The 14,183-nt window shown below is 36.2% G+C and overlaps 1 protein-coding gene across 2 annotated transcripts; it reads left to right on the plus strand.

Annotated features, from left to right (window-relative positions):
* Positions 1 to 2,900: 2,900 nt before the first annotated feature.
* LOC122318456 (signal peptide peptidase-like) lies at positions 2,901 to 13,181 on the plus strand. 2 transcript variants are annotated; one of them, XM_043135819.1, is made up of 12 exons: positions 2,901 to 3,168; positions 3,284 to 3,415; positions 4,310 to 4,425; positions 4,534 to 4,685; positions 4,771 to 4,856; positions 5,722 to 5,849; positions 7,225 to 7,275; positions 11,368 to 11,454; positions 11,604 to 11,673; positions 11,969 to 12,105; positions 12,226 to 12,303; positions 12,869 to 13,181. In XM_043135819.1, the coding sequence occupies exons 2-12, from the start codon at positions 3,376 to 3,378 to the stop codon at positions 12,944 to 12,946; spliced, it is 1,023 nt and encodes a 340-aa protein (XP_042991753.1). In that variant the 5' UTR covers positions 2,901 to 3,168; positions 3,284 to 3,375; the 3' UTR covers positions 12,947 to 13,181. The 2 variants fall into 2 exon arrangements, with proteins under 2 accessions (XP_042991753.1, XP_042991752.1); XM_043135818.1 differs by having other exon boundaries at positions 2,901 to 3,106.
* Positions 13,182 to 14,183: the final 1,002 nt, after the last annotated feature.

Here is a 14,183-nt window from a genome sequence, read left to right on the forward strand (position 1 = left end):
ATAGAAAGAGAAAAACGAAACGAGAAGAGAAAAGCAGTGAGAGAGAGAGAGAGAGAGAGAGAGAGAGAGAGAGAGAGAGAGAGAGAGAGAGAGAGAGAGAGAGAGAGGGGGGACGAAAGCTGAAAGGGGAGGCGAAATGAGAGGCAGCTAATTAAGGAGGTTTATATACGGGGCCTGTAGGGTTAGCGTTTTATGGTGTCTAATTACGCTTTCGTCCTTCCTTTTTGGTTACTCCCTTTCACGAATTTGTCTGCTTTGCTCGTCAAATTCTGGTTTCTTCTTTTCACCACCTACACCTTAGTATAAGATTGATTTCACATTCACTTTCTTCATTTTCTACTATTTAGTATCAGGTAAAATTAACTCTTCCCATTGTTTTAACTTTTTGAATCTGCTTCTTCAGTTTTGGGTTCTCAATTTGAATTTCTGGTCTCAGCTTTAACAAGTTATTTTTTTTAATGTTGTTCTTTTGGATTAAAGATTTCTGACAATTTCTTTATTCAGTTATTTCATTATACACAATAGTTAATTGTTACAAATCAATTTAGAAAAAAAAATTGCGTTACAATAAATTTTAAGATTGATGGACGAATAAACTCGAAATGAAAGAACAAGAATAAAAAGCTGCAGGGATGTTTGGATTTACAAAACTAAATAAATAACATAAAAAAATATTAATATACTTGATCTATTTCATTGTTGTCTGGGTTTTGAAACATACTACTATTGATCGAGGTTATCAAAAGCTCATAACATATTGACATTTAAACTATAAAATATGAGAAATAAATTAAGGTTAGATCTACCAAATCATAGTTCGATTTTGATTTCATATTTGAGGAACTACTGCCTGGCCTTATCTGATATTATAAGAAAAAAAATATTTTAATCTATATATGGTAACATCTAGAAATAATTAACATATATGTGATCTCCCATTTGCATCCCATTTGTATTTTTTTTTTTAAAGTCATCACCAACTCTTGCACTCATGTCTAAAATAAATACAAATAAAAGAATCTAGATTTTTGCCTTTATTTTGTTGAATTCAATAACGACAAAAGGAGGTCATGTGATGTGATCGTGCGTCCAAAGTCCAAACCCACTATTTCAAATGCGAAAAATGATACATTCCTGTCTATTTTAAAAATCTTCGAGTCTATGACCACAACTATTTTGTTTTCACTTCTAAGAAAAAATCTAGGAAAGTAGTAAACAGTACAAACTACATACAAAATCTGGTCAAAGTATGATAGGAAGTAGAGACCCTTCTTGATTTCTTCTGCAGGAGGAACCATAATGGATTCTTTTTGCTTTACAAGTGGAGATGTGTTATTGCTAACATTCTCCATCAAAATGCGTGTTGTTAATGTAGCCATTTCTTCTAGAAATCGCAGTTTAATTCATTTTATATATTGGTGTAAGGGCATGAGCAACGTAAGAAAATGAAGGAATTTTTAAATTATGATGATTTATAAAGAAATGGGGAACAATAGAAGTAATAGGTAAATAGGGAAAAAGAAAATCCAGTATAGAGTAAAATGCATATATTTGATAGAGAAATGGGGAACAATGGAAGTAATGCTTCTTTCACAAAATATTACATCAAGCATCTGTTTGATATACAATGGAAATGAAAATGCATATTGCATATTTGCATTACACTCTTCTTCTTCCTTCTCTTTTCCCTTTTTTGTTGGTGTAAAATGCATCACTTAATTAATTCTAAAGCACATATTACTCTTCTTCCCTTCGAAGCCTTTTTACCAGGCAATGAAAATACGTGGTGGCTGTGGGTGGGTGGCGTTGGATGCACGATTGCATGGTGGTTGTGGGTGGCTGCTTCGGACTAGTTGGCATTGAATTGGGTGGCTGCATCGGGCTGCCTACCATCGAAATGGTTAGGTGGCGACTGGATAAGTTTTCAAAATGGGCATGGGTAACAACAAAGAGAATGGAAGAAAAACACGATAGGGTATTTTAGGTAATAATCTGATGTAGTGATGCTCATGGTTTTATTTTGTACACTGCTGAGATGTCAGTGTGTTATTGACTTATGCTCTAATGCCTAAAACGGTTATGACCTCTCTAAAGCGAAACTATCAAGTGTTTCATCCTCCTTATCACCGTTGCGACCCTATTAACCCATCAACACTAAGGCCCAACTTGGACTGAATTGAGATTAGTTTAATTTTAAATTGGATCTAACATACAAATATCTAACTCTTAAATCACTAAACTCATCTCAACTCAAAACTTTTTAAAATGTGAAATCTACAACTTTTTTCAACTTAACACTTATTTATACACGGGACTCACAATTTTTTTTAACTTCCCATAAATATATCTAAACTCATCTTAACATCCAAACATATCTACACTCATATTAGATGGGATTCACAAAACTCACTCTACCATCTCAACTCACTAGTATTTATAAAAAATTTAACTGAACTCAATATTCAAACGAGACCTAACAACAACAACAAGAGAAAAAGAATGATGATTGCATTTTGTTTTGAAATATCTTTTTTATCAATTTCAATCCAAAGAGTTCAAGCTCTACAAAATTTCATAAATCTTAAAGCAAAGGCTTTCAAAGAATCAAAACATCTTTAAAAATAATATTTAAATTTACTATTGACTTTATCAAAGCTCAAAACAAAAGACCTATAGACAAACTGTATTGAAATAATTTCTTTATATACTATCTTCTGCAAAACAAATAAAAGTATGAAAAAATATTTTGAAAGGATTCTTAAAAATTATTATATATATATATATATATATATATATTTTTTGACTTACCAAAATAAAATTTTCAAGTGTATGACCGTATGAGTCTATGACTAGGTAAATGTTGTTGTTACGAGACACAGCTCAAGTTTTTATCGGCCGTTAAATCCTAAATTTTAACTTCTGCTCGACGTGCTCGTTAACCCTCCTCCACTGCCTTCTTTAGACAGTTAAAACCCTAATATCAAAATCTGCAAATGATCAAAATCTGAATCCTCCCTCCACCCTGGTCTCTCTCTCTCTCTTCGGCGGCCTACCCGATCTCTGAGGGAAACGAAGGGGTTGACTATTTCTGTGCCGCCGATGAATCGTATGGTGTTTCTTACTGCGAAAAGAGGAATATCTGTTTTCGTCTGAATTTCGATGATTTTTGTATAGTCTTAGATCAAATACTGAAATTTTGCACCCCCGTTAAGAAATTCAATTTCTTCCTGCATAATTCAGATAAATCTGGAAAAGAGTTGAGCGTTTCGTTTATTTTTCTTAGGTTTGTGATCGCTGAGGAAGCCATATTGGGAAACTTTTGAATCTATCAGTCGGTGTTTTAAGTCAAGCGTGGGATTTTAGAATAAGATAACGATGAAAAACGTCGAGCGATTGGCGAATGTAGCTTTAGCAGGTTAGCTTCTACTTGTGCTGTTTTGTGGCATTGCTGGGATTCGATTTTGTGTAATGGCGCATTGCTTTGTTTGAGATATTAACAGTGTTTGACGTTTTTCAAACTTTCATGAATTATTCTTTTGGTGAAGTGAAAAATTCCAATGGTACTTGGAGTGAATATCCTTTTCACGAGAAATGGACATGAGTTCCTGTTAAGTACTGCCTATTGTATATACTGGGCTAGGCATATTCTTTGAGCAATAAAGTTTTGTTTACCTATAAAAAAAAAAAAGAAAAAAAGTACTGCCTCAAGATTTGTTTACTTATATATAAAAAAAGTACTGCCTCAAGTGTGCATAAATTTGCGTAATTAAGCTGAAAATCTCATCGTATGGGGACTAATTTGGATTCACCCCCACCCTTTAATTTTGATTGAGTGCCTAATTTCTTTTTTCTTTGGGGTCATCTCTCTCAAACGGCTTGACATCTCTTTTTTTATTACCTCAACATACTCTTTGCATCTTTTTTGTCTTCATTCAGCCTGGTAAAACTGGTTCTCACTTTTCAGATTTTCAGCAATAATTATTTTTTGTTAGAATGATCAGGTTATTATCCACTTCGTAATATCCATTTGTAAGAACAAATTTTCTCTGGACTTTAAGAGATTATAAGCATGCATTTTTACCTTGGATTGTACGGTTTATATTGTGTAGACCTTTGACTCCTTTCTCTACTACAATCTCTATGCTGTATCATATTTCTAAAATCTTGGCATCTCCTCTCACCATTAACAAGAGGTGGATGCTGAACAGTTGTAACCTGCATTGCATGAGTGGTATTTACCTCTAAAAGAATTTCCTGGAGATGCTGGAGATTGAGCCTATGCAATTTAATACATTATGTTTTAATGCAGGTTTAACTTTAGCACCCCTCGTTGTTAAGGTGGATCCAAACTTAAATGTCATTTTGACTGCTTGCCTTACTGTTTATGTGGGCTGCTACAGATCTGTCAAGCCAACTCCACCATCTGTAAGTAAAGTAGCACCAATGTTCATCATCTTCTACATTTATGGTTTTGCTTTTTGAAATTGACTTCAAACCAATCTTTCCTGAAACATGTTATGTATATTTGTGCAGGAGACAATGTCCAATGAGCATGCCATGCGTTTCCCCTTTGTTGGGAGTGCAATGCTGTTATCACTATTTTTGCTGTTTAAGTTTCTATCTAAGGACTTGGTCAATGCTGTATTAACATGCTATTTCTTTGTTCTAGGGATCGTTGCGCTTTCGTATGTCCTTCCTACCTGGAATTGTTTTTTCCGACTTTTTCATGTTTGCTTCATTATCTCATATATTCTCTTTCACTTTTTTCAGAGCAACACTGTTACCTACTATTAAACGTTATTTACCAGAGCATTGGAATCAGGACGTTATTACGTGGAGATTTCCATATTTCCGTTGTATGTGGTGTCCATGGTTTTTATATCTCCGAATTCTTATTTTGATTTTTGTTGTGAATCATCTTAATGTGAAGTTTGTAGGGCAATCTATGTTTGTTATACTTACACGGATCTGTTATTTTCACTTCTAAATTAGTGCCAATAGTTTTTGATCAAGTATTTACTCTCCAATTTGATAGACTGCAATTTAGTGGGGCTGTCATATTGTTGTTCTGAGTTGGTTTATATATATAACTGTCCATAACTTTTTTTGGTTTAATGATGGATTGCAGCTGTTCTCTCAACTGCCTAGACAATATTCTTCTGGTTTTCTTTTACTTTATCAGAGATTTTTTTAATTATAAGTAACAACAATTTCATTTAAAAGGCAAGGCATAACCCAAGTACATGGGTCATATAAAAACACCTAGCTAGATTTAGAAACCCCTGCTTTGTCTAGTTTTCTTTAATTTCAGTTTGGAGATGAAAGTTTTGCTGGTCTAAATTTAAGCGCATAATTATACTAATATCTCAAATGGTTGGCCTCGCATATACATCCCTATGAGTGTAGCTTATCTTTCTAGAGCTTTATCTAACCCTTTATCAATCTTGAAATAAGAATTTAAATTATGAAAGAAAGAGCAGGAGGTTCTACATCCGGGGAATTAAATGCATTTATTCAGTTGAGTCTTGAACAGCTTCTTCTTTTAACACTTTTAACTTCTATATGTCATTTCCTGGTCAGTGCACTGTGATTTTATTGTTCTAAGACACACAATCCATTGTGTTAAAATACGTGAGTGGTTTTCTGCTCCTCCAATCTCACATTTGATCCAGTTGACATTATCTTGTTTGTGTTATGCACAATGATATTTTCCTTACACAGCTTTGGAGATTGAGTTTACAAGGTCCCAGATTATTGCTGCAATCCCTGGAGCCTTTTTCTGTGCATGGTATGCTTTGCAGAAGCATTGGTTAGCTAACAATACATTGGGACTTGCTTTCTCCATTCAGGTTTGCTAGCATCCTTTTTAATAAAGACCTCTTTGTTGGTAGTTTCTCTACTCTATAAAAAATGTACTTTTTGATAAGTAAGCAAATAGTTTATTAAACAACACAATGGTGTAGCCCGTGTACAAGAGGAACACCTAATTCAAAAATGAGCATGCCGTTCCTACGGAAACACAAGTATTCCAATTGGAAGAGATTTTCACCCATCCTGTTTCACTTATCCTTTCATTCCCCTGGGATTCTTTATAGCTAGACAATCACGGTTCATCACTCGGAGGGAGGGAATAGAAGCAAGCATTTCAATAAGAAAATCATGGAAACACATGTTAAAACTGATAAGAGGCTGCCCATGGACCAATGTATTGAAAATAAAGTTTTGAGCTCTTCCATCACTCGTTCATGATCCTCCAAATTTTATCATTCCTTTCTCTATCTATAAAAATGGTCTTGGTATTAAATTTTCTATGAGTGGTATAAATTTAATTAACAATAACAAAGACACTATCTAAGTGCAACAGGTAGAATATATCAGATGCACTTAATTAGAGAAGGCAAAGAGATTGAGAAAATTCTGAAAACTAAAGTTTGAGAAACGAAAGTGGTTATCCATCTGATTGTAGAGTGTTAACAACAATAAAGTGTTGAGTTCCTCATTGTCCTTGTTCCATCTTGAAGCTCTAGTTATGCAGTTCTCTTTAGTTTCTTGGGACATTTTTGTTTCTTTCCAATATTATTTTGTGTTAGATAATATAACATCTTGTAATGTCTTATAGTTAATTTTAGTAATTAAGGTTTATTAATGATCATCTAGGTGTTGCTTGAATGCACAAGGCGTGTGTGTGAGAAACACTGAGCCAAAAAAAAAAAAAAGAAGAATGGTTTATGGTTAACTTTATCTTACGCTTAATCCCCCATCATTTATTGACTTAAAGTATTTAGTGATCTCTTAATGTTCAATACGGTTGCTTGATACTATGTTTGCATGATTTTCACTTCTATATTTGTTGGGAACTGCTATCGTTAATAATGTTTCAATGAGATGTATATTTATTTCCTGTCCTGGATTTACTTTACCTCGTGAAGGATTTAAGAAACCACCTAAAAAGAGAGGGAACATCTGGTGCACGGTCTAGTTATCATTATTTCCTTTTTGGTAATTGGTGTTGTTTAAGACTTCTGTTTCTCTTTTTATTACTCATGATTGATGTTAGGCATTTGATTAAACAGTATCATGGGTTTGATTCATCGTCCTGACATGTCCCACATCCGTCTTTTAATTGCATTTTTAACTCCTACTATCATGTGAAAACAATGTTTTTTTATAATGAATAAACTATTGTGAACACAATGTCAGTGAAATACTTTATTTGATTTGTAGGGAATTGAAATGCTTTCGCTTGGTTCTTTCAAGACTGGTGGCATCCTTTTGGTGAGGAGTTGGACATGGATTTAATTATAATTCTCCATGGGAAGCACTTTTTATTCAAACTATTCTTTAACCCTACTGTTTGATTTCTACTTTGATAATATCAAACGAACATTTTGCACACCTATATGTGTCAAGTATCTCTTCTGAGTGGTGTCAAATTGTAGAGCAATGCTACATATAGTCGTGGAATTGCAAACGCCGCGCAATTGTTTTGAAAAAAAGTGGGATCCACGATTAAAAAGTTAGTTTTTTTTTCATGTGAGTCCCATATTAATTCATTTTTTTCAAAACGACTGCACGCTGCTTGCACAACCACGACTGCAAATATCATTTCTCCAAATTGTAACGTCCTAATGGAAGGCGCAAACCACATGTTCTAAACTCCAAAATGACTAGTTAATGATACAATTGGAGCCCCATTGGAACCTTATAAAGAGCAAGAACTTCTCATTCCCAAACAATATGGAATCTCATACACCACCTATCATTAATCTTATCATATAGGGATATCATTTGTAATGCCCCAATGGAAGGCTCAAACCACATGGCCTATACTCCAAAAGGACTAGTTAATGATACAATTGGAGCCCTATTGAAACCTTATAAAGAGCAAGAACTTTTCCTTCCCAAGCAATGTGGAATCTCATACACCACCTACCCTTAATCTTATCATATAGGGGTATCACAATCTATTTCCCTTAAATTCCCGACGTACTCGTCTAGCCTATCCCTTGTAGGTGGCATAGTTCAAGTCCCACATTTCTGGTTGAGATAGGCTTTGATTCCATTTGTAATGCCCCAATGGAAAGTCCAAACCACATGGCTTATACTCCAAAAGGACTAGTTAATGATACAATAGGAGTCTCATTGGAACCTTATAAAGAACAAGAACTTCTCATTCCCAAGCAATGTGGAATCTCATACACCACATACCTTTAATCTTATCATATAGGGGCATCACATAAATATTCTTTAAAATTTAACGGCCATTGTTGCAAATATCTTGCGGAAAATTAGGCTTATCAGGGGGCTTGTCTAGTTCACCTATATTAGTATTGAGCTAAACTTGAGCTACAACCCTTTAGGCTCAGTTGAAAAACATAAACTTGAAAACGCGCAATGAGTTGTTTTGAACTCACAATCCAGCCCAATTATGAATGATGCTTATTATAGACCATTGCAAATGCTGTTACTTATTTACATTAGGTAGATTATTTTGATGCGGGACAAGAGAGTTGTAACTCTGGTGGATGAGTATATTGGGGAATTTCTTGTGGCTTGTTCTTTCTTGAATGTAAATGATGGTTTCGGGTGGGCTTTTGCTGGTGTGTATGGGCCCAATGTTGACAGGGATAGGAGATTCCTTTGGGATGGGATTGCTGGTTTGTGAAGTTGGTGGGAGGGCCCATGGTGTATTGGAGGGGATTTTAACATCACTAGGTTCCTGAGTGAAAGGTCGGGGGGTTCCAGCATTGGTTCAGCCATGGTTGATTTTTCTGATTTAATCTTTGATCTGGGCTTTGTTGATTTACCTTTGGCAGGGTGTGATTTCACTTGGTCGAATGGGAGGGCATGGTCTAGGTTGAACAGATTTCTCGTTTCTCCCTCTTGAAAGGTGTATTTTCCTAATTTATGTCAAAAACGTTTGCCTGGATTATGCTCTGATCATTCTCCCAGCCTTCTTGATTGTGGGGGTATTCATAAGGGGTGGCAATATTTTAAATAACATGTGGCTCAAAGTTGATGGTTTTGTAGATAAGGTGAGAACATGGTGGTCTTCTTATCAGTTGTTGGGTACACCCAGCTTTTTCTTAGCCAAAAAAGGCAAAGCTTGAAGAATGACTTGAAGAAATGGAATGAGGAGAGGTGCTTGGGAACATTGGGGACCAAAGAAAGTCTATTTTCAAGGAGTTACTTAGATTTGATGAAATAGAGGCTGTGGGGGTTCTCTCGTTTGATGAGAAGGAAAGGAAACTAAGCATTGCTGCTAATCTGGAAAATATTACTCTTATGGAGGAGATTTCATGGTGACAAAAATCCAGGGCTCTTTGGTTGAAGGAAGGAAACAAGTGCACCAAATTCTTTCATAGAGTTGCTAATTCTCACAGAAGAAATAATGCAATTGAGGTGCTCCATTCAGATGGTTGTGTTCTTACGGATCATTCAACTATTAAGGATCACATTGTCCTTTTTTACGAAAAGCTTCCTATGGAGTAGTTTTCTTGGAGACCCAAAGTTGATGGGCTTGTGTTTGATTCGATTGACCAGCCTAGTGCAGTTTGGTTGGAGGGAGTGTTTGAAGAGGAGGTGCTTAATGTGATAAGAGGTATGAACAAAGATAAAGCATTGGGACCCGACAACTTTTCCATGGCATTTTTCAGGCATGTTGGGACATTGTCAAGGAGGATATCATGAAGGTTTTTATTGAATTCCACTCTTTTATGAAATTTGAGAAAAGCATTAATGCTACATTCATTGCGCTTATCCCTTAAAAAGTTGGGTCCGTAGAGGTGATGGAGTTTCGACCCATTAGTCTTGTTAGTGGTGTGTACAAGATTATCTCGAAGGTGCTTGCTAAACGTTTGAGTTTGGTTATGGGGAAGATTATCACAAAATCTCAAAATGCCTTCGTCAAGGGTAGATAAATCCTTGACTCCATTCTCATTGCTAATGAATGCTTGGAGAGTAGAATTAGAGATGGAATTCCATGCATCGTTTGCAAATTGGATATGGAGAAGGCTTTTGACCATGTCAATAGAGATGTTTTGATATATATCCTTGGTAGGCATGGTTTTGGGGAAAAATGGTGTAGTGGATGAAGTATTGCATTTCTTCAACTAGATTCACACTTTTGGTTAACTGCACTCCCGCTGGTTTTTTTAACAGCTCTTGGGGATTAAGACAAGGGGATCCTTTGTCCCCTTTTCTCTTTGTTTTAGTAATGGATGTGTTACGTAGAATGTTGAAGGCAGCGGTGGATAGGGGTTTTATCTCGGGCTTCTCGGTGGGCATTTCCGTCCATGGCAGCATTAATGTCTCTCACTTACTCTTTGCGGATGATACCTTGATCCTGTGTGAGCCAATTCTGATCAGATCTGTCCATTTGCTCAAGTGGGACAAGATCTGCTCTCCTTTATAATTGGGAGGTTTGGGGATTAGAAAGCTGAAAACTTTCAATAAGGCACTTTTAGGAAAATGGTTGTGGCGGTATCATCAAGAAGGGGATGTTCTTTGGAGGATTGTATTGATGCCAAATATGAGAGTATTTGGGGAGGCTGGTGCTCAAATGAGATTAGAGGGGCATATGGAGTGGGTGTGTGGAAATTTATTCTCAATGGATGGGGGGAGTTCTTCAGAAATTTCAGATTTGAAGTGGGTAGGGGTAATCGGATCAGTTTTTGGCATGATGTATGGTGTGGAGACGTGGCCTTGAAGATTGCTTTCCCTTCCCTCTTTAGAATTGCTTTGGACAAAGGCGCTTCTGTAGCTGATTGTATGAGCAACACTACATGCTACTAGGAACCCCCCCCCCCCCCCCCCCCCCCCCAAAAAAAAAAAGAAAAGAAAAAACACCTCTTTCTAGTACCCTGACTAGTGCAATCCCAGTAGTTTCAGTAAAATTGTATTCCTACATACCCTTTTAGAAGGAGGATGTGAAACCCTTTTCTTTTTGTTGGGGAAAAAATTCTTCTGTTAATGTACACTTCGGTACAAAATACTGAGATTTAAGCAAGAGAGCTTTCTTGCTAGGAATGCCTTTCTCACTTTGTTTCCCTAGTATTTTTTTGCTTGGCACTGTGTTTCCCCTGTAGTGGATATCTCTTTGACACCCATCAGATCTGGAATTCATTTAGTGCCGACATATTTGCCACCTTGTTGCCCTTTATCCCCTATCTCTTGAGTAAGTTGTGTGTAGGTATGGCTTCTGGAAATATTTGGAGTTTTTAGATTAAATATATTAAGAATATGTTTTCTGTTGCAGATCATCTGACATTGCTGAGATGTTTGGTACCTCTACCTTAAACGTGCAATAAATGTGGTCTGATCAACTTTCTGTATATCTATAACTTTTCCCGTCCTCATCCTTTACAGGCAGGACTTTTTGTATATGATATTTTCTGGGTTTTCTTCACTCCAGTGATGGTTAGTGTTGCAAAATCTTTCGATGCTCCCATAAAGGTTAGCAATCCAGTTTAATTGAAATCCACATACGCTATGTTCGAATTCTTTTGTCTGTTATACTTTGCATGTTGTGTTCCACAATTGTATAATTTATATTTGATGCCATCTATGATTCTAATTGCACATGCCATTCAATTCATCTGCAGCTTTTGTTCCCTACAGCAGATTCTGCTCGACCATTTTCCATGCTTGGCCTTGGTGACATTGTAATCCCAGGTAAGGTTGAGAGTTTTAGATGATGTATCTTCTGCCTTCTGTGAAGGATAATGATTAGTTAATTTTGGATAAGAGGGATGGATGCCAGAAACTTTGCTGATGAATTGGTTTAAAATGAGATGGCCTTTTGGAAGTAGATATGAAGTCTGGAAACTGCTACATCGATGTATCAGATTTTACATTTAAACTTTTGGACAGCTATTTAAATGTGAATCTTTTAAACTTAATTTATATTGTAAAAATAGTAAATAAATACAAATTTGACGTATAGTGATGTGTTTATTTTTCCTTATAGGTATATTTGTAGCTTTGGCTCTGCGATTTGATGTGTCTAGAGGGAAAGACAGCCATTATTTTAAGAGTGCTTTTCTGGGATACACTGTTGGTTTGGTGCTCACAATTATTGTTATGAACTGGTTCCAGGCTGCTCAGGTGACGATTGGATGCCTGTCTTTGTTTTATCCATCTTAATATGATAATTGTCGTGGGAAAGTTCCCTCACTCTATTTTATTGCCTGATCCTCACTATGTTTTCTCACTATTCCTTTTCAGCCTGCACTTTTGTATATTGTGCCTGCTGTTATTGGATTTTTGGCTGCTCATTGCATTTGGAATGGCGAAGTCAAACCGGTTTGTTCATCACCCTTATGTTTTGTGTTATTGGCACTAATTTTCTCCTCCCATTTTACTAATGCAATTAATTTTTTACAATTGCATATACATAAAATAGAATGAGAATAATTCCGTGTAGCATCTATGCATAATCTAATCAGTGTCAAAGGGAACTATCCACATGTCTACTTGAATGTTATCCAAGTCGGTAAAATGCCTATCTCTGTTGTTAGCCCATAAATGGTTAAAGACACTCCGTGGAAAAGGATAAAGCCATGTTAGCCTCATAGAAATATGAGAATGAGAGAGAGAGAGAGAGAGAGAGAGAGAGAGAGAGAGAGAGAGAGAGAGAGAGAGAGAGAGAGGTAATTTTATAAAATTTAATTTATCATGTGGAGGGAGGAACAAATAAATCTAAGGATTGTATCGAGCATATTGGACCGTAATTATTCATATTAACTCTCTCAAAAATCATAAATATTACTTTGTCGATATGTTTGTAAATATGGAGCAGTTATGGCCTGCAATTCCTTTTATGCAATATTTGGTGGATTAAGATGTTGATCTCTGTCATACAATGCAGTTGTTGGAGTTTGACGAGTCTAAGACTGCTAATTCATCCGAAGAAAGTGATGCTAACTCTAGCAAAAAGATAGAATAAGTCGAAAAGCCTGGAACTCTGGCGTATCCCACCTTGTGGATGAAAGAAAGTACTGTTCTCAGGCGGACCACAAATGCATTTAAAAGCTTAGCCGTGCCTAATTTGCAACTGCACGCATCTGTAACCCTGTTTTTTTGGGTAGCAAGCAAGAAATAATATTTTAGCTTCTTATAACTTGTACGACCGTTTTTTTAAGTTCTTCCTTTACTTGCCCAATACAACGGAATTTTGAGCCCCTCCCTCCCTCTGTTCTTATTTTTCTTTTCTTTTCTTTTAAATCCATTTCCTAGCCTCCTTGAAGTTGCAGAGCGTGCTGTGCGATGTCCTGTGGAGGGGAAAAGGTTTTATTTTTATTTTCCAAGCCTTGGGGAGGGGACATTATACTTTCTGATTGTGATTTGCAAACGTCACGGCCTGTTTGCATTGGTTTTGATCTCGTCATGTTTCGTGGTCAAAGTTATACATGGTTTGTTAAGAAGGCAATTAGAAAGCGTCCCGGAAGGAGGGTTCCGACTAATTTTATATTTAATCCTTAATTTATTATATTATTATTATAATTTTCTTTCTCGCAAATCACAATCAACTTTTATTTATATAAGGGGAAGAAGAGCAGCTGAATAGTGAATGGAAACAGTGAAACCTAGGTCAGGCTGCAAGCTGCATATCTACTCGCGCTGCTATTTGCAGCCATTTGCATGCATGGGGTTCTGCAATTGATAAAGAAGTTCAGTTCCCCAGGAGGACGGAGCTTCTAACCAAGCAGAGGCAATATGATAAGCGAAATGCTCCATGCCTGAGCAGTAGAGTCTAAGTGTACTGTTTAGTGATTAAGAAAGTGATCCTAAATATAGGGATGTATTGTTTTACTTAATGATTAAGAAAATAATTTAAAAAATGTCAAAAAAATAAAAAATAATAATAACACTCAATAATCACGTCCCAAAGGATGAGGCCGCAGAGTAGCCCCATATATATAATAGTGTAGTGTACTCAAATGCAGGTTCCAACTAAAAGCGAAAGGAAACCTGAAATTAACAAGAAAAAGAATAAGAAAAACTCTAGATGTAGTCGTTTTGAGCAAACGGCTTCGTTGACGTGGATAAAATGAAAACGTTCCGTTTTGGTTTTTAAAGTAAGTGTATATTTCTGATTCAGTCAGAAGCCCTCGATTCATTTCCATCCTCTTATCGTCTTCCCAAAATTCTAAATTGTCGATTCATTTCCCTCCTCTCACCGT

This window comes from Carya illinoinensis, chromosome 8 (assembly GCF_018687715.1).
Source record: "Carya illinoinensis cultivar Pawnee chromosome 8, C.illinoinensisPawnee_v1, whole genome shotgun sequence".
Taxonomy (NCBI): Eukaryota; Viridiplantae; Streptophyta; class Magnoliopsida; order Fagales; family Juglandaceae; genus Carya; species Carya illinoinensis.